The sequence below is a fragment of the Oreochromis niloticus genome, linkage group LG16, assembly GCF_001858045.2.
Source record: "Oreochromis niloticus isolate F11D_XX linkage group LG16, O_niloticus_UMD_NMBU, whole genome shotgun sequence".
Lineage (NCBI taxonomy): Eukaryota > Metazoa > Chordata > Actinopteri > Cichliformes > Cichlidae > Oreochromis > Oreochromis niloticus.
In genome coordinates this window covers 31,159,311-31,179,382 of record NC_031987.2, presented here as the reverse complement: position 1 = coordinate 31,179,382, position 20,072 = coordinate 31,159,311, and the positions used below count along the sequence as shown (strand labels likewise).

The 20,072-nt window shown below is 41.8% G+C and overlaps 1 protein-coding gene across 5 annotated transcripts in view; it reads right to left on the bottom strand.

The window, feature by feature from the left end:
- Positions 1-4,890: 4,890 nt before the first annotated feature.
- kdm6a (lysine (K)-specific demethylase 6A) overlaps positions 4,891-20,072 on the bottom strand; it is a 55,273-nt gene continuing 40,091 nt past the window's right edge. For 3 of the 5 annotated variants that reach the window (XM_025903557.1, XM_025903556.1, XM_025903558.1), the window contains 17 exons: positions 19,036-19,128; positions 18,901-18,954; positions 17,626-17,730; positions 13,529-13,915; positions 12,256-13,139; positions 9,112-9,241; positions 8,848-8,953; positions 8,110-8,315; positions 7,682-7,734; positions 7,521-7,592; positions 7,267-7,415; positions 7,077-7,191; positions 6,789-6,976; positions 6,558-6,699; positions 6,345-6,471; positions 5,977-6,229; positions 4,891-5,839 (listed from right to left, as the gene is read on the bottom strand). In XM_025903557.1, coding sequence (XP_025759342.1) covers positions 5,709-5,839; positions 5,977-6,229; positions 6,345-6,471; positions 6,558-6,699; positions 6,789-6,976; positions 7,077-7,191; positions 7,267-7,415; positions 7,521-7,592; positions 7,682-7,734; positions 8,110-8,315; positions 8,848-8,953; positions 9,112-9,241; positions 12,256-13,139; positions 13,529-13,915; positions 17,626-17,730; positions 18,901-18,954; positions 19,036-19,128 — 3,195 coding nt within the window. In that variant the 3' untranslated portion in view covers positions 4,891-5,708. Of the gene's footprint in view, positions 6,230-6,344; positions 6,472-6,557; positions 6,700-6,788; positions 6,977-7,076; positions 7,192-7,266; positions 7,416-7,520; positions 7,593-7,681; positions 7,735-8,109; positions 8,316-8,847; positions 8,954-9,111; positions 9,242-12,255; positions 13,140-13,528; positions 13,916-17,625; positions 17,731-18,900; positions 18,955-19,035; positions 19,129-20,072 lie in introns of all 5 variants that reach the window. The other 2 variants (XM_003449589.5, XM_013274018.3) reach the window with 2 other exon arrangements.

The following is a 20,072-nucleotide window of genomic DNA, read 5'->3' as shown; positions in this document are numbered from 1 at the left end:
ATCAAGGCTGTTAAACTGATCATAAATGTAGAAACAGTTTAATCAAATGGAGCCAGTCAGTCATTTCATTATTTATTTAGCTCTTTGTATCATTTCATTATTAGCCCGGAGGTGGAAGGCACTTTCTGTTCCTCTTTTACAAACCGACAATTATCAAAGTTCCTCTTTTCCTCGGTTGTAAATCACAGAATCATCTGTTCTTCTCTTAGGGGGAAGCTGTAAAGTAGATTTTGCACAGCACCTCTAAAAAAACCCACACTGTTTAATTACCAAATGTGACAACCTAGTGAGGAAAGGATAAAGACAGAACTTTATATTGATTGTAGGCAGAAACATCAGAAAAGCTTTTGATTTCTCTCAGCTGCTTTGTTCTGGGTCATTATTTTGTTTCCACTTCTGTACTTATAGACTTCATTCAGATTTTATAAAGAAACAGTTCCCCACTGAAACTGGATGCACCATGGGGACATTTAATGAGGCATCATGACTTTGTTATGCCACACGTTCTGACTGTGGCACACTTGCACTGGACTGAATATGGTGCAAATTCAGGGTACGGTTTACAGGGATAACAGGCTCCCTCGTGAATTCTGCGCACAAAACCAGCGAGCACTGAAGGAGACCTCAGCTGTGTTCAAGCAAACAGGTTACACCAGAAAACAAACAAGAAATTAGGTGGCCTTTTTCATATTTTATTTCTTTTTGGGGAAGTGTTTTCACACACACATGTATGTTTCAGTGATTCTGAAAGTAATATTTTAAACGCTGCCCTAAGCAGTATACTGCTCAACAACTCTGTGAAATAATTTAAAGAAAACTGAAGCCCAGTGAGCAAAACTATTTTAACTGCTCTCTTACTGATCCACTTGGCAAAGTTAAATTTTTACTGGCAGCCTGCTGTAGAAAAACCAACTGAATGGACAAATAGCAGCCAAGCGTGGACTCAGTTGCTGACGCTGCAGGACTGAAGGCAGGTAGTATTGTTAAAGGATCTTTAATATGAAGTTAGGGTTTAATAGGAAGAAATGCACTGAGCTGGCAGAAATCACAAAATCCAAAAGGGTAACTAGAGCTGGGGTATTTCCAGATTTCTTTTTTTAATGTGTGCTATGAGGAGCCTCAACTAAAATACATAATTTTGTCTGAGAACCTATGCATTCACCTGTAACAAGAGGCTCATCTATTTTCCCTCTGATGTGTGCATCAGCTACAAAAAGAAACAAGCGAGAGTAGCAGGCCAAGCATGACTTTAGCTTTTTTAAAGGATTTTCCTTTAAAGGGAAGTGTACAGTATTTAAATTGATCGTATTAGTAGAAGGAACAGCAAGGTGAGTGAACAAACGACAAGTGCAGGCAGAGATAGAGCCAAAAACAGTTCATTTCAAAGACACAAGCGATGGCCGTCACACTGACTCACTTCCTGCTTTGCTCCAGTGAAGGTGGAAATGACCACCCACAGAGCACGGGCCAAACAGCCACAAACACAGGACAGCTGTCTCAACTGCTGTTTGGCACCTTATCAAACTGTTTTCAGCCACCTGTAGTTTTGGTAGTGGGAGGTTGATCTGTACTGTTACATCAGTCAGGCCCCACCAATCTGATTATGTTTGTCTCTGAACACACCGAGCCGTCTTATAATTGTCAGCATTTGTGTTCGTAAAAAAGAACATTTGCCATTCTAGTACCATAAAATATATAATAAACAAAAAATAAAAATGTTTTTTCATTCTGTTAGTTGTTCACACAAAATGTGGCCATAGTGTCAAATAATTAGGTCAGTGTGTACAGAAGTTATCACTATGAGCCAAAAACCCAAAAGTGTTTCAAGACACTTTTTTTCTTCTACGTTTTAGTCTGTGTAATGTCAATATTATGGTGGCTCTGAGGGGTCAGGTACAATGCAACTTAAGAAATCCCAAATAAAAAAATGCTGCAGAAGCACAAAGTGTAGAAGAAAGCAATGAAAACATGTAAAGGAGACACAGGAGAAAGGAGAAAAGGATGCAGGTAATGTGTGTTTATATCACAATTCATGCAATACTGTAGTTGCATGTTTGTCATTAGCTCTTTACTGTAAGCTTGTAACTTGTGCAGCTGGTCTTATTGTCACAAAGAAACACTTCATCTGTGTTTCTTTCTTTTTACATTGTGTTTTGTTCTTTTGTAGCCTGTTTTCTTAAGTTGCAGCTCATTTAACCTCTCAGGGCCACAGCTACACCCATCTGCTGTTCCATTATTACTGCATGCAATACACATGTCAGAGGCAAGATTTAGGAAAATCATTACAGGTATTACAATAAAAACACAGCTGAAAAGCAGCTGACTTGCAGTCTCAAAAGCCTCATCAGGCAAGTTTCGAAAACTAAAGACTAAAAGTACAAAGTATATTTCCTCTTTATTGTTATGTTAGTTTAGTCTTTGCTTAGTTTTTGAGAAGCAGCCAATCAGAAGAAAGGGAGAAGATTCAAAATGGCTTGTTTCAGACAGGAGATGAACTGTGACGCTGTAGCATGAGATAAATGCTTGGAGCTGATATAGACATTCGGCCTAAAATATATTCAGTCTTTTTCTTGTTGTAGTGGAAAAGGAAGCATGTAAAAGAAGTATTCATGAGGACAATCCGACGACCCTTCCATGAGTATCCTTAAATCTGACAGATGACGTTAAGGTGAAGTTAAAACTACAACATCCCAAAGATTATAGCATATTAGACGCATCACCTCATGTCTATACCCTGCTCTCTGTTATGCAGGCTAAATAAACGTGGGCAGGGCGGGGTAAAACCAAGGTTAAAGCAAAATGTTAATCACAAAAGCAACATGAAACGGTTGTATTAAAAGATGCTGCTCACCCTGCTGTTTGATTTACTTCAACACTGCCTTTATTAGAACTTCAGGTCTCTGGAGGAAAGGGCTTACCAGGAATCCTCAAGACAAAGCAATGCATACCGGGTCACTCTACAACCTTCTCTTTACTTTGATCATTTCAATACAGCTATTAGGAAACAAATTCATAAGAAGCAGATTTTACTGAAGTGTCCTTACCCTGAGTTGCTCCCGTTGCTCCAGTTAGACAGAAAGCACTTAGATGTATTTTTTTAAAAAGCACTTGTATGAATGAGTCTATCTAGCATTAGTTGTCGAGTTACTTACGTTTGTGGACAGTCAGATGGTGTGTGGCTTTAAACTGTGTGATGATATTATCTCCTTTTCTCTTTAGAAAGGATGCTCCAGTATCATCTGATAAAGGAGGTAATAGAGGAAGCACTGAAACACCTTTCATTAGTAAAAGAATTTAACAGTCTTTTTGAAGCTGCTGTGCAGATACGTCCAGGTCACTTCACTCAGTTAGGAAGCTTTCTAAGTAAAACTGCCCGTTAAACCATAACGCCAGTATAAGATTAACTAAAAGCGGTATTTTGCCCTGTAAAATTCTAACTCTGGACTGAGCATAATAGACCTCCTTTGAACCCATGCTAGTCTACTGGAGCAGGCTCTGAAACCCAAAGGGCAACCTCCAGAGCTGGAAAATGAGGGATTGATAACAACTGCAGTTCCTTTAGGTTTCACTTGAGGCTGTCTGCAAAAAGAAGTCGATCAACTCAGAGACTCCAGTGTTAAAAATCTTCAACTTTACAGTGTTCAAGAGCATTTTCACAGCCTGCTACAAAATACAGGCTGGGTGCCGACTAAATTACATCAGTGCTACTGAATACCGATTCATACCAAAGTTTCCATACCAGACTACATCTGGGTTAGAGGAACAATGAGCCCAAGGGCATGTAATGACAGTCCTGCCATGACAAACCCTCAGGACAGCTGTGACAGCGGCTAGCTGAAAGCACTCTCACTTGTGGCAACTTGTGATCTCTGCATTTCCATCATTTGTACGATGCAAAGCTGGCTATGGTAACACATCTAATTTGAGAAAATAGCAACTCAAACATAAAATACATCTGAAAGCTGAAGAGCTGTAGAGTATGTGTTAGCCTGAAAGCCAAATTCACCACAGGACCTTTAGCATGCTCTTCCCCAACCCGTGGGTGATGATGATGAACCTGACTGACCATCTCTGGAGAGGGATTTGAAAATGGCTGTGCACTGAAGCTCCCCATCAAAGAATGGGAGAAAGTGCCCAAAAATATGTGTGCCAAGATTGTAGCATCATACTCAAAAGACTTGAGACTGTAATTGCTGCCAAAGGTGCTTCAACAAAGTATTGGGGAAAAGCTTGGATTCTTGCGCACATGTTTTTGCATCTTACGTTTAATAAATTGGAGCAGCAATGTGGTGCAGTGGTATTCCAGCTTCCTCCCAAGAACATGCATGAATTGACCATGAGTGCAAATGGTTGTCTGTCTCGCTGTGTTAGCGATCTGTCAGACTGGCACAGCCTCTTGTCCTGTGGTACCTGGGATGGGTTCAAGCAGCACTGATAAGGACAAAACGATGGCTAAATTTGAAAGAATTTAAAGCTAACCTGTTTTACTTTGTTGTTGCAGGGTATTGTGTGTAGAAATTTGAGGTGAAAAATAAATGTAATCTTAGAATGACAGTACAGAACAAGTGAATGAATGTTAATATTTTCTGGATGCAATGATAAATTAGCATTCCACCCATCCACATGGAAGCCTTTCAGTAACCTGTCTTTAAAAATCTTTTTTAAATAATACATTTTTGTATCTTATCTAAGTCCTTTGTATTGCAGGTTCTGCACTCGTCTTGTGTTACACAAACTTTAAACATTTAACTGCATTTAATTTTATATTGCTGGATGATGATACTGATAATTCTGGCATGTATGGAATATTTTCACTTTGTGCACCGCCGATAACTTTCCACCCAACAAGCAGACGGCACTGTTTGCACAGACACAATGCAGCTGCAGATGTAAATAAAGACCGGTTTTGTTTATTGACGCATAAAACATCCTTCAAACAATAAACCCATTTCAAGGTAAGGTCTCTGTACAATGCTTACTAAGCAGTTTTATTCATATAGAAAACGTTATGAGGGGCCGTGCTTTAAAAATCACAAGGCTCCTTCAAATTTAATGGCAGGTACTCTTGGAAAAAAACAAAAAAAACAAAAAAAAACAGTACAGCATTCCATCAACAAATATTTTTCAGGCAATAAATAGGCATTTATAAATAGTGTAATTTACAACCAAATAAAAAAAGAAAACATCACAAATTAAAGTTCACTCTTTCATCTATGTGCAACCCTTTTTCTTTGTGACATGGCCTACAACTCATTTCCTCTCCCTCAACCCAAAGGAACCAAAGTCTCATCATACTTGCAGCAAAATCAAAAAAACTTAAGTGATTACAAAAAAATCCAAAACAAACAAACAAAGGGAAATGTCTGTCACTCAACGTTTCACATTACAAAACAGTTTTTAACTCATGTTCCTGACCGAGGTGGTGTCTAACATACAAAAGACCCGCTATGCTAATGTACTTGTGTCATCGAGGGGAAGGAGGGAACGAAGCTCTTGTGAACCCACAAACAGAAGACAAAAATGGCAGGGAAAAAGGAAAACTATCGAGTCAGTAGTTTTTGCGTGATGATGTTGCCAGTTTAAACTTAATATGTACAAAATTTGACTTTTTTTCCCCTCCTTTTGTGTGTTTTTTGGGGTGAAGTCCAGCTGAGCCAGCAGAAGAACAGTCTGGTCGTGATGACAGGTGGAGCTACCATTCGCCCCCTCTAGTCCACTTGTTTGGGCGGGGGGGATGGAGGCACACCACTCTGGGCAGGTTGCATAGACACACAGCTTTCAGGCAGCTGCCTTATGGGATTAGCTACAGGGTGCAGTTGGGTGACTGCCGGCTTACTTCCTGAATATCAGAAGAAACAAAAGAGAGAGAGAGAGAAAAGAAAAAACAAGGTTTCCGGAGAGTTTCTGATTTGTGGTTCTAAAAGTCCTCAGAACGAGAGAATATCACCATCAAGAGGAGGAAGGCAGGGGACTCGCCTGTGGGGACAAAGAAGCACACACTGAAGCATTTCCATGGTTCTCTGTGGCCCGCCCTGGTGGATTTGTCCCCGATACTTACAAGTGTGAACTGGTCATAAACCTGCATGAGGTCCTCTATCTTGTACTGCTCCAGCACCACAAAGTTGTCCAGGTCAGCGCTCCCCCTACGGGCACAGTCCTGGCAGTGCACCACGTATGTTTTCCTGCTGTTGCTCTCGCTGGTTACAAACAGCAGGTCAAACACTTCCACCTAGGTGCAAAATAGCAGGTGCACAAGTGTTACCAAAGTAGGAAAAGTGACGACCGAATGGCATGCCTGTAGCAGGAAGGAAAATACAAATGAGCCGCAGCAGGGCTGCGCTTACTTCACAGATGCTGCAGTAGTGTGCCGGCTCGTTCTGGGTCCTCCCATGCCACACCAGTTCCTTCCCAGCAGCCAGCAGCAGCTCCCTCTGCATCTGACACTGCTTCAGAGTGCGCAACAAACAATACCTAAGAAACAGAAACACACCTGAGGTAAGATCAAGGTAACATGCACACAAAACCAAGAATGAGATGATGAATCTCCAGGCATTTACTTGATCATCTCATAAAGCTTGTGGTCTGAGACTTTAATGTTCCTGGCCATGTTCCATGAGAGGTGGATCATGGGAACGATGGATTTGACGCTCTGCAGTTTGTTCCACTCGTAGCGCTCCACCGCCAGCTTGTACTGATGGGCTGAAGACAAAAGCACATATTTATGTTCATCTGTGCATGATTCAGTCATACAGCTGGCCCCAATGGAGAAGGTGCTTTCCTTTCCTAACCTGTAAGGGGTCCGACATTCCACGCGATGTTGTTGCACCAGCCGATGGCCTGAACCCAGTGAATTGTGCCTGTATTAAGCCACACCAAGTCCCCGGGACGCTGGATGAAGCGGTAAACAGGCACATTGGTCTCGTACAAGTCCTCCAGGTTGGGCCACCAGGAGCCCATCAGGTAGTTAATGTTGTTCCTGTAAAAGGAGGTAAAATAAAGAAATATATCATCAGATACAATGAACCACTCTGAGCTTCACCTAAGAGACTTTCAAACCATCTTTTCTGGCGACGTACTTTTCACAGAAGTCATTGATGACGCCCCAGTAAGGCTCAGGCACAGCAAACCACTCGCAGTCCCCAGGACCAATATTAATATTGACGGAGCAAAAATTGTTGTTTTCTTGGTGACCTATGAAAAAGCATGATTACTCAGAGTGAGACAGAAGACTGCACAGACACTTGTGGTCACTGCGTCGATCTATACCTGGTGTCCTGCTCCCTGGCACCTTCATATAGAGCTGCACAGTATTCATGCCCAGGATTGTGTGACCTACGTGACTGAGCAGGTTACCAGCTGACACCACCCTGGCGAAGGCAGGCAACTTAGTCAGCTCCTGCAGCTGCTGCTTCCACCTGAAAGGGCAGAGGTCAATGAGACGAGGAAAAGGGACTAGTGCTTCATCTTTCTTCAACTGCAAATCGCTCTACACGTTTCATCGAATAAAATGAGTCACTTACTTCTTGTCATCTGACAGGTCGATGTTGGTGCCAAACTTGATGTGTTTGAAAGGACCCTTCCTTCGCCTCACACTAAGAGCAAGAATGTAAAAGGTCATTGATAACAGAAACAAGAGCTCGCAAAGCGTTCAAATCTACACAGAAAGACAGAGAAAGTTCACCCGTCTGAGGAACCCGCCTCCGCTTCCACCTCCTTTTTCTTCTCATTTTCTTCCTGTTAAAGAAAACATTTGGATTGGTAGATTTTTATAGGCTGGTAACATACTCAGCAACACGGTGAAAATATTTTCAATGTAACATGGGAGGTGCCTGATTTGTAACATTATACAAGGTCAGAGTTTTGTAGTGAAAATTAACAAACAAAACTAAGCATTTGATCCTGATTATCTTTTTACTTGAAAGCCAAAATAAGAACTTCAATTAAAATCTGATTAATCTCCCAATCATAAAAAAAGACATAGCTATTCAGCAGTGCAATGATCCTATTCTAGCTATCTTATTTTCTTTTTTTATTTTGAGATTATTTAGTGATGCCTGGGAACTGAGGATATGACTATTCAAACCCAGTGCGAGTCTGTCTCCCACTGACCCGTAGAGACTCCTGGAAGGACGAGGCCTGGTACTGGGCGTATTTGATGATGGTGGTGTGGGAGCGGCTGCTCTCACAGCGCCACATCTTCCTGGTGCCGCTGGGATCCCAGTTCTCATCGGTGGGCTGAGCCAGCTGAGTCCGCACCTCCACCAGATGGTCTGGGTTAGCCTCCACCAGCGTCTTAGTGGAGAACAGGCCCAAGTCTGAGGATGAGGAAGCAAGGATGAAGAGTTTAGAACAGCTTTCATGCATCTTACATCATTTTAAGCAAATGTTAAAATAGATTTTAGCGAACCATCAATATGAACTTATGACTTAAGGGGAACAGAGTGGAACACGTATGTTACATGAGTTGGTTTCGGTTTTGTTTTCTTTATAAATAAACTGAGGACAATCTGTTACATAATAGTTGGGGGGGGGGGGGGGGGGGGGGGCTGATGGTAGTGATTTTTTTATATTATTTTTTTGGCAAATCCAACTAGTTTTCTCCACAGGAAATGTGTGCAGTTACATTTTCAACTTGCAGGTGGTGCTGTTGTCATACATGTCATTCAAAGTCATCCACACAACATGCTCCCTCTTGTGATTTCAGAGACACACCCACAGAGCCATGTGAGACTGGGAAAGAGACATTGAGTCAGCCACGCCAGCCGCGCGTGCCACCCTCACCATGGAAAACACCTAATTTACAAAATTGTTGATGCTTTACAATGCCATCACATCCCATCCTCTTACCTAGTTTGAGTGCTCCAGCCAATCCTCTGATGACAGTGACCGGGTTGGTGGGATTGGTGCAGAACTGATGAAGGGGAGGGAAGAAGGCATCCCTCTTGTTTTCTAGCTGTATGTCAGACAGGAAAACATGAACTGACTCCGGACTTACTGAGAGTATTAGTGCATTAAAAAGGAGCTTAGAGTGTTTGTACTTGGCTGTAGCTAAGATACTGAGAATCAACAACATGATGAATACTTCTCCTTATATGGCACAGCTGTACTCACATAAATACTGGGTGTTGGGGGATTGAGTTTGTCCTTTGGCAGTGGAGGAGACGGTGCACGAGGGGGCCGCGGTGGGGGACACCTGTCCAGGAGGATGTTGCTGGTCGACAGGCCGTTCTTCCCCAGATTCCTGCAGGTAAAAAGCACGAGATACATAACGCTGTGTATCGGCTTAGGTAAAAATCTGAAACATCAGTGCTTAGTGTGCCTCATTTTGTGAACTCTCCGTTCGCTCTCCTTCCCTTTATAATATTCCACTGATCACAAACATGGCTAACACAAACACCTGCAACTGCTCGTAATCTGCTTTTCTGGTTTGACGCTGTGGTATACAAAACCATGCCTTTATTCAGCTTTGGGGATCAATCTAAGACAACATTTAGGCCTTTCCTGTCCATTTTTAGTTTAAATGATCTACAGCACTGACATCCATGGGAAACATAGCTTTGACAATCACAGCTTTGAAGACAGGTAGTTGTGTTTGTCCATCGTCTTTCCAGAGAGCCTCTAACCCTGCATGTAAACTTTGACACTAAGGTAGCAGGACAACAATGGTCACCAGTTGCAGTCAAAGACAGTGAAGTTGGAGGCCATGTCCACACTAATACGTTTTCGTTTGAAAACGCATCTTTTTCCCCCCGTTTTGGCCTTCCGTCCACACTGAGACAGCGTTTTTGGTCAAGGAAAACTGAGCTTTTTGAAAACGCTCTCCAAAGTGGATACACTTGAAAACGCTGTTTTTGCGTCGCAGTGTGGACTGTGAACCTGGAGCCTTTCGAAGACAATGACGCATTTTAGTCATATGATGCAGTCATGTGACCAATTCAACTAAGATGGCGGACGGCATTGCAATCTATATTCTTGCTCAGTTTTGCAACTTTGTACTTTTGTGTTACTCGCAGCAACAACTCCACCTCATTGTCAGTCCATTTAAAAAACTTTCCTCAACATTTTGCCGCGATGTTTCGAAGAGCCGGAAAGTAAATAAACGGCAGATGGAAATGATGCCGGTCGAATCATCTTACATTTCACACATACGCAGTACAGAACATAAGCGTATTCAGTCGTTTCAGTGTGGATGCGCAAATTTTCGGAAACGATTGAAAATGATAGTATGGACACGGAGCATTTTTAGACGAAAACGCCGTTTTCAAATTTATCTGGATTAGTGTAAAAGTAGCTGGAGTCTAAGGAAATCTTGACTAGAACCTTCCCAGAGAAATTAGCTGAATGATGACAGGGATGACCACCACAGTGACCTATACTGGCAGCCAGCTAGCAGGGAAAACATGAGACAAAAGGGCAGGACCTATCTGCTTAGTAATAACTGGACATTCAAATAAGAGCACAGGGATTGCGTACAACTAAATTTGATCATGGATGGACTAGTTCTCTCAGATGGAAGAAAAAAAAAAAAAAATCCTAAAAATTGTCATTAATGTGGCTGAGCTGCACAGGTAACTGTGTATGAGAAACAATCACATTACCAAACTGCAAGCTACTATTGGATCATGCAGCCAGCCAGCCACCAATTCAAAAGCCGGTTATGGTGAGTGTTTCACTTCTATGTTAAGCATACATACATAAACATAAGTGTGTATAGTAGAGTTGGGCAGGAGATGAGAATCTTCCAAATGGTCACTGTCAAACAAACAACCAGGAACTGTAGACGTGTGAGCACAGTGCAGAGGTAGTGTCCCAGCACGAAAGAATTACAAATTCAAAAACAAACAAACAAAACTTAACTGAAGCCTTTCATTGAACTACCAAATAAGCAAACTGGTACTCTCTTTCTGGCCAGACATGTGGCAGCACTTCTGCTATCATTTTGTTCGTATTTAAAAAAAGAAAAATGCAGACTTAAGTGTACACATTAGTTTTTGACTGCTAGTGAAAATAACTCTCACTGAACTAACACAGCCAATCCCTCAACAAGTTTGTGCTCTCTGCTCATATTGCCTTCATAATAAATGATTTTTTGCTTTTTAAAGAACTTACTTTAACATTGCACTCAACAACAAACAAATCCTCCCTAACAAAAAAAAGTAACTTCATGGGCCAAATCCCCCGCAAGTAGGGGTGACGTGGGCTGCAAGTGGGCCCTGAGCCACAAGTTTGAGACCCCTAACATATACTAATATAGTGTTACCATTAACTGCTCATACACTTTTCATTCGTGCTTTGATGTTGCTTCTCTATCTGGAACCACTATTTCTAACTGCCCTGCTTTGTGAGACACAAATCAATAATTCAGTGAAAAAAAACAAAAGAAAAACAACTTTTGGTTTACAGTAATTTCACTAGAGGTTCATTGAGACTTCACCACATCACTGCATGTACATCTCTTTATTAAGAGTCTGACAGCCACCTCTCCCTTCCAGTGCAGAGAGCTGCACATACGCATCCCTCTCTCTGTGCCACCAGTTAGCATTAGCTTTTGGGTCTAATGACTTTTGTGCTGGAAAACAAAACCCCCAAAACACGATAAGGAGAGGGACCAACATGAGTGATGGCCTAACTCTGCATGAGTAAAGGCAAAAACGTTCTCCACATTTCTCTAAAGAAGGAAAGAGCGAGAAGAAACGAGTAAGTTTCTAGCACTGTGACAGTTACAAATCTATGTGGGTCACACAAACATTTCAGCAGATGTACACTTCGGATCTCTGTCTGACATGAGTGCAGGGTGTGCATGATGCTGGGAAGGAGCTAAATGGTGTATAGTACGGGGTCAAAATATCAGGGCATTTTCAAACGTACCAAAGAATCAAGGCATTCCTCACTTTCACAACATGGTTTCATTCATATGAATGTGTCTGCTGCACTAACCGACATGGTTTGTGTCGGTTACCCCAACCCTAACAGATAATGGGCAGGTGTTAGCAATGAGCTGGAGAGGGCATTGCAGGTGTCTTTAGCTCTCACGGTGAACTAGGATAGCTGGAGTTGGGTTAACAGTTTCAGATGTATACAATAATTTGTACTTATATAAACTTCTGTGACTAATTTATGGCAGGCTGAAAAGTTTGAAAAACTCAGAATCACACTTAAATCCAAAGCTGAGTACAGTAAAATTAATATTAATTTAGGCATGCACTATATTAAGTCAGTAAATTCTATGTGGTCTTAGCGTTACTGACTTCGTACCTGCATGCTTTGAGCACTTCACTGGAGCTGGGGTAGATGGAAACTGAGGACCAGGGAGCCAGGCCAGCAGGGCCAGAATGTCTATGAGGCCCCCCACAAGGCTCCACCTTCATTGGGCTCTGGGAGTCCTCCAGCCCCTTTCCATTGAGCGTGGGCCCCTGACTGTTTGTACTGGACGGGCTGTTAAGGCAGGGGAGGCTGTTAGTGGGGTGAGGGTCTGCTGAACATGGAGAGGGCGTCGCAGTGGCAGAAAGTGGCGAGGATGCCACTGAGTGCTCTGAAATTGGCTTGGTGGCGCCATTGAGACCTGGATGGACATTGTTCATTTTCTCTGAGGAAGACCCTCCGTGGTTGCTGTAGTTATTGTTATTGTCATTACTGGTAGTATTAGCTTTTCCCTTTATCAAGGCTGAGAGAGGATTGTCTAAACTGAGCACGCTGGGGGCAGGAGAGCTGGGCAGAGACGCGCTGGCAGAGCCGTCCGTCACCCGCAGCTGGATGTGATTAGTCAATCCCTGCGTGGGGGTGGTGCCGGGACTATGCGATGTCCCTCCGGAATGCCTGACGGCAGCCTCTTGACCTGATGGCAAAGCGGCAGCTGCAACACTGCTACCGGTGTTGCCCCCTGAAGGCGTGGTGTCTTTGGTGTGGACCCCTGAGGTAGTAGCGGAGTGGGGAGGCGAGGACAAGTGGTTGGGGGTTGTCTGAGGGGAAGTGGGGGATAAAGACGAGGCAGAGGAAGAGGCAGTGCAGGGCCCAGAGGAATGTCCAACCTGATTCAGAATGCCAGAGGATGTGAACGAGGTCTGAGGGGAGGAGGAAGAAGAGAAAGGGGGTTCTCCATTAGGACCTGCCGAATGTGAACCTGGACCTTTTTGAAGCCCCTGGAGAGAGAGTGAGACATACTGATTAATAAATGATGCATTCAATGAGCCAAAATATTTCATATGAAAAACATGCAGAAACAAAATAATGCAGAAGGTGACATGTACAAATGGTCTACACTTTCACCCATCTAATCAGTCATTCACATGGCAGCAACTCAAAGCATTTAGGTGTGTAGATGTGGTAAAGGTGACCTGCTGATGTTACATCAGACCAGAATGTCTGATGAATATTTCTTGCATCTTGCTAAATCTATGCCATTAACAACTAAGGCAGTTCTAATAGCTAAAGGTCAAACCTGGTGCTAGTATTTACTTATTAAAGTGGCCAGTGAATATGAATTGCTGTTGTGCAAAACACAGCCATTTCAAAGCAGTCAACAGTGTACCTGAGTGGTAGTGTTGCGTTGTTGGCTCCTCCATGTCTCATCTGTTTGACTGGGACTACTGGTAGTGCTGCTGGTGCTGGGGTGACTGGCGGCTGTGCAGTTGTGAGGTAGAGAGTTCTGCTGCGGGTAAGGCACGTTTCCGTTGCTCGCGCCGCCACCTCCCAGTCCCAGGTTGTGATTTTTGTCCGGGTGTCTAAGCAGCCCCGCTGAGGGACTTGTGGAACAGGATCCATTGGCTGTGGGCTGAGTGACACACGGGGGCTGGGTGGCTGTGTGATTGAGAGGGGAGGTGCGAGAGAAGCCTGCATGGTGGGGAGAGGGCTCAGCCAATGGGCCGTTGGGAAGGCTGGGCCTCAGTTGGCCACCCGCTGCTGCCTGCTGCCGCATCTAATACAGGGAGAATGAGAAAAGAGTCACACAAACTGTTCTGGCCAGGAGTTTACACACACACTTAATGTGAACACGAAGGCTTAGGCTATGTTGCTGTAAGCTACTCATTTTCTTTCACATCATTCACATTTAAGAAAAAAAAAAAAAAGACACATTCTTTCTCAAATGAGTGTGCTCATCAATATAACACATATACCAGTTCAGTGGTGCTAAAAGTGTCTCAACTGCCAAGGCCTGTGCCCTTCCTTTTGGTGACTATGAAGGGCTACAGCAGGTAGTATCATGAAAAGGATTTGTTTCACACCACTCACTCATACAGTGGGACTCAAAGCAGATCTCACAAAGAAGATGGTAGATTTACACAAGCCAATCATTTCTCTTGTAGTCAATTTTTAAATGTAATTAGATAAACCAGTGTTACAAGTGTGTGGCAACTCAAACCAGAATTATGCCAAAACTTATTCACGAAGACCAAACCAAGAGGTTGAGAAATCACTGAAAGCCCAACAATGCCTTGACATTCATGTCCATCATAACCTTTATGCAAAACATAAACCTCCTATACATTAGCCAGTAGAAACTCACGTCAGTAATAACTAGAGATGGACTGATCCGATATTACGTATCGGTATCAGTTCGATACTGACCTAAATTACTGGATTGGATATCGGCGAGAAATAAAAAATGTAATCCGATCCATTAAATATCAAAAAAGCACCTCACAAAACTTGCAATACGGCGTAACTCGGCTCATAACCGTAGCACGTCGGAGCAGTATGCATCGCGTGATAGAGCGGCTTTGTGTATTTGTAGCCTCACTAGCAATCCAGCATTTCATCTCCGAGGAAGTTATCCCAGAGAGAAGTAAAGCAAGTGTGTAAGTTCATCTCTGAATGTTTGTAAAGCATACCCATGTTAAGCTTAACAACCGATATATGGAGCGACTGCCTCTCTCTCTCCCTCACCTTCCTGCTGCTACTTCAATCGTGAAACTGTTTAATGATCAGCTGATCGGCTTGTCTGTCGCGAGTCCGTCTCTCTTCTTTGTTTTTGGTCCACTTTGCACCAGAAAGAGGAAACCAGCGGCGGAACAACAGCAGCACGTTTAACCTTGATAAGCTGTCGTTAGAATTTATTTAATATTACTTTCTAGACCAGGATCGTTTTCTACGTAGCTGACGGCTGGTAACTGTGCAGGGGCGGATCTAGCAAAGTTTAGCCAGGGGGGCCGATAGGGCATGAACAGGGAAAAGGGGGCACAAAGACATACTTTTCTTTCTTATTCTCATTTAAAATGTCTAGCTTTTAATAAATAAATATCTGAATCTTACACCCAAAGTTTTAATCTGATGTAAAATGTATAGAAGTCCATTACTGTATATAGTAACTGTTAAGTCTAATATACCCTAGTAAGCTATAGTACTTTTTCCTTTGGGAAGGTACCATCTGTGAATTCTGCAATTCTGTTGAAGAAAGATGTTGAATCTATTTAATTATTCTTGAAAAATAATTTATTTCTGTGCATTTTTTCCACACTGCATCAAATTAAAGTTGATTACGTCGATTAAGCATCATCAGGTGGAGGGTGGGGGGTGGTTCCCTATTTTCTTTTGCTGGGAGTTTCCAACCCTATTAGTTAGGTTGCTTAATATTTCTGCTAAGTACGGTGGCCCTGAAGTGCAAACCACAAAAACAAATCACAAAACGCACAACAAATTGAAAAGCGCAAAAACAAATTGAAAAGCGCAAAAACAAATTGACTTAACGCAAAAACAAATTGAAAAGCGCAAAAACAAATCACAAAACGCACAACAAATTGAAAAGCGCAAAAACAAATTGAAAAGCGCAACAACAAAAACCAAACCGGAAGAGGTAGGTACCAATGCTGCAACAACAGGCATCACTGATTGGATGATGGATCCGGTGGCCTTTTGAACCGGAAGTTGTTCTGTTCGGAAGTTTGGTGACTGCTCTACCAACTTTTTTCCACAACTTGGACAAAACATGTTGGCTGTATCCCAATTCAGGGTCTGCAGCCTTAAAGGCTGCATTTTAAGGCCGATTACGTCACAGCGGCGCGCCGAAGGCTGTCCCAATTCAAAGGCTGCTCGAAATATTTGTCTCTTATATATAATACATCTACATATACACTGTCAGAGATACTTGTCTTTGAGTGAAGATTTAAGGTGATAGGACATATAAATAACTGCAACTTGAATCTTTACTGAAGCTCAGTATTAGACACAGAGTTCACTCACATGAATTTCACTCACATGTGCTGTACCAGTGTACCTGCACATGTGATGTGACAATAGAAGTGATTTGATTTGAGAGTTCAAACTCACTGCTGTAATAACTTATGATTAATATAATAACTATGATATTGGCCATATCATATTTACACTGACTTTAGTCTCATGAACAACATTAGCTAATTGTTATTTACTAGCTAATCTTAAATGACTGTTCAGTACAGATATGAAGGCCAGCAATCATATTTTACAGTCCTGTGGTCTCAGCCTCAGATACGTATTAAATCACACAAAGCTCGTGTAGAAACAAACACACGAACAAAATATGTTCTCCTTCATTTCCGTCAAAGCTGTATGAAACGTTTCCAGCGGTTGGTGTTATGGTTGCTAGGCAACCTGGGCAGCGCAACGGAGGCTAGACCGTCCCATTTCACAAGCCTCGCACTTCCGGCCTTAGCGTTTTTAAGTACGCGGCCCTTGAGGATCGTTGAGGCTGCGTACTTTAAGGCTGCAGACCCTGAATTGGGATACAGCCGTTGACTGCTCCTTCTCATAACCACGTTCGGCAGAACAACTTCCGGTTCAAAGGGCTACCGGATCCATCATCCAATCAGTGATGCCTGTTGTTGCAGCATTGGTACCTACCTCTTCCAGTTTGGTTTTTGTTTTTGTGTTTTGTGATTTGTTGTTGCGCTTTTCAATTTGTTTTTGCGTTTTGTGATTTGTTGTTGCGCTTTTCAATTTGTTTTTGCGCTTTTCAATTTGTTTTTGCGTTAAGTGAATTTGTTTTTGTGCTTTTCAATTTGTTTTTGCGTTAAGTGATTTGTTTTTGCGCTTTTCAATTTGTTTTTGCGTTAAGTGAATTTGTTTTTGTGCTTTTCAATTTGTTTTTGCGTTTTGTGATTTGTTGTTGCGCTTTTCAATTTGTTTTTGCGCTTTTCAATTTGTTTTTGCGTTAAGTGAATTTGTTTTTGCGCTTTTCAATTTGTTTTTGCGTTAAGTGATTTGTTTTTGCGCTTTTCAATTTGTTTTTGCGTTAAGAGATTTGTTTTTGCGCTTTTCAATTTGTTGTGCGTGTTGTGATTTGTTTTTGTGGTTTGCACTTCAGGGCCACCGTAGCTAAGTACTCTTTAAAATACCAGAATAGGAAGGATGCAGTAGGTTTAAGTTTATTAGATTGATCAGTATTGCTGAACTATGAAATATTTTGGGCGCAGTGTATTTTTTACATACAGGTATAACAGAATAGCTTTAGTGTTGTTGTTTATTTAAACTGGAGTATGAACTTATACAAAATGCAGCAAGATATTAAAAAAACAGTTTTATTGATTAAAAAACACACTATATCGGATTCATATCGGTATCGGCAGATATCCAAATTTATGATATCAGTATCGGACATAAAAAAGTGGTATCGTGCCATCTCTAGTAATAACCAAGGTAGCATGTGTGTACCTGCTGATGTTGCTGCATGAGAGAGAACTGCTTCTCCAGCTGCTCCAGCATCTGCAACTGGTGGGGGCTGAGGTTTGCTCGGTTGGTCCGCAAGTGTTCCAGGTGCTGTACATTTCACAACAGTGTTGCATTAAAATTAGCACATCACTTATTAAAGCTTACTACCAAATGCACAGGTAGCATTCCCCACACATATCTATTACTTGAACAAGACACACATGTAGTTTTAATTAACACCCAAATATATTTGGTGATATTAACTTTAGCATTTTTTGTGTATTATTTTAATCTATTTTGTCATCAATTTTCCTTTTCTTATTTCTAAACTTCAGTCACGATGACAAGCTAGCCCTATCCCTTTCTGTGTTTTTGTGGTGCCAGTCTCTGACACCATTCGACCTTGTCTCATTGTACAATCTTCAATCCCACCACCTCGGACAACAGGTAGGAACGCTCTGAGCAATGATGCTGAGCAGAATTAACACTACATCTGCAGCTGTAGTTCAAGACAATGGACTCAAAAGTCTATCCAATGAGAGATCCAGCTGATTACATTATGCCAATATAAATTTGTCACAGAGTTTTGGCAATTAAAGTACCTGCAGAGAAACACAACCTAATGGTATTTTTGTCATTTTTACCCATACTATATGGGGATTCCAAGATTATTATTGTTAACGACAACTAACCTAAAAAGTAAAAGAAAAAACACATTTTATCATTTTAAATGACTGCTTCAGTTATTTTCATATGAAAGTGTTAGAATCTTTAAAGAGTTTCTAGGTTTACACTTGAGTTCCATGTAAATAAATAAATAAATGAGTAATTGGAATGTATAAATGAAACTGATGTCCAAGTACAATCCATGATGAGCTTTATGAATGTGATACAGATGGGAAGCACGGAGAATATAAAGAAAAATGACAAGTCAGGACAAAAATGTTAAATATACATTATCATGAGCTGATATAAATGGTTCTGTGAAATGCATATGAACCCCGAAAGCGACCTATTTGAATATGTCTCATTTTAGCTAATAAAAGTCAGATGTCAGATCAGACTTTACATTTTCTCCTAAATCAGAATCATGTTTTTGTGTGTAACAGTAATAAAGTTTGATTTGGCCAATTTTTTGTTTTGTTTTATCTTTCTTGCATCCCCTATTGGGCTCCAACCTTGGATCTTTTGCATATTATGCAAATGTAAACCACTAAAATGTGAAGCCTCTGTGAAAAAATATTAATAATTACAAAATTAAGAAATGCATGTTCCTACCTGAAGCTTGATTTGCTGTTGATTGGTGGTGTTTCCCCACGAGTCTGCAGCACCCTGTAAAAGAGACACAAATATGTACCATGCCCCATATTTTTAACTCTCCACCATCACACACAGTAGCATCCCTGGCTGTACCTTGGCTGGGCTGGCAGTGCGTTTCTTCTTAGCAGGACTGGCCTGTGGATCTGCATGATTGCTGGCAGACTGGCCTCCCTCCCCTTTACAGGCCTAAAAATGCATTACAGACAGTTTGTGACTACACACTGGACTATCAACAACAGTAAAGCTGCCCGAAGCTGCCCCCCCAGTGAGCTAAAATTTAAAATAATGAGCCCTTAAACAAAAAAATCCAAACTTTCCCCACACTGACATCCAAGGACAGGCTCCATACTACACATTTACATGCAAAACACTGAGCATTTAAACAATGCTTGTATGGCAATACTCTGATATCAAATATGGTTTACCTTAATCTAAATAACTGAGATGGATTAAGGTGGTAATCAGAGTATTCATACTGTGATTATTATGTGAAACAATGTGCTATTTGTTGCATTTAGGGCTGTAACTGGATATTTGATAATGAAACCGTTTTTGTTGGGTAGGTATTCAGGATTCAGATATGAGGAAATAAAAAAACCTTAGTTTCTGTGCCTGACTTCCCACTCTCTCTCAGCAGTGACGATCATGTTTCACTTAACCCCAATGTTGCCAACACAGCGACTGCCACTAGAGTTCTGTGACTTTTCATATCTCTTTAGCCTTTTCCTTCCAAAAAATGCTGGGCAAACAGTCTATAGCCAGTAGCCGAGTGCTTTGCATCTGCCGCTTGTTCACCTGGCACTGACACAGCTCTCGCTCCCTCTCTTTCAGAATCCAAAAAGTAACGCAAGCTTGAAGTGGCTTAAATCTGCATTCTTGGTAATGGCGACGAGGGGTGATACCTGTGGTTGTGAAATGACTAGTCTATGGATAAACGGCCCTCGATCCTGATGGGTTTAAACGCTTCTCCCATGAGCTTATGGGCTTAGTCACTCATTTCAGGTCACACTGAGTAAAACAATTTTGGTCGTGTGACAAATCAGATTGCAGCCACTGTCTTTAATTCATGTGAATCTTTGATTAATTCAGTCTGTTACTAAAATCGTATTGAGAGCATCCCTAGTTGCTTT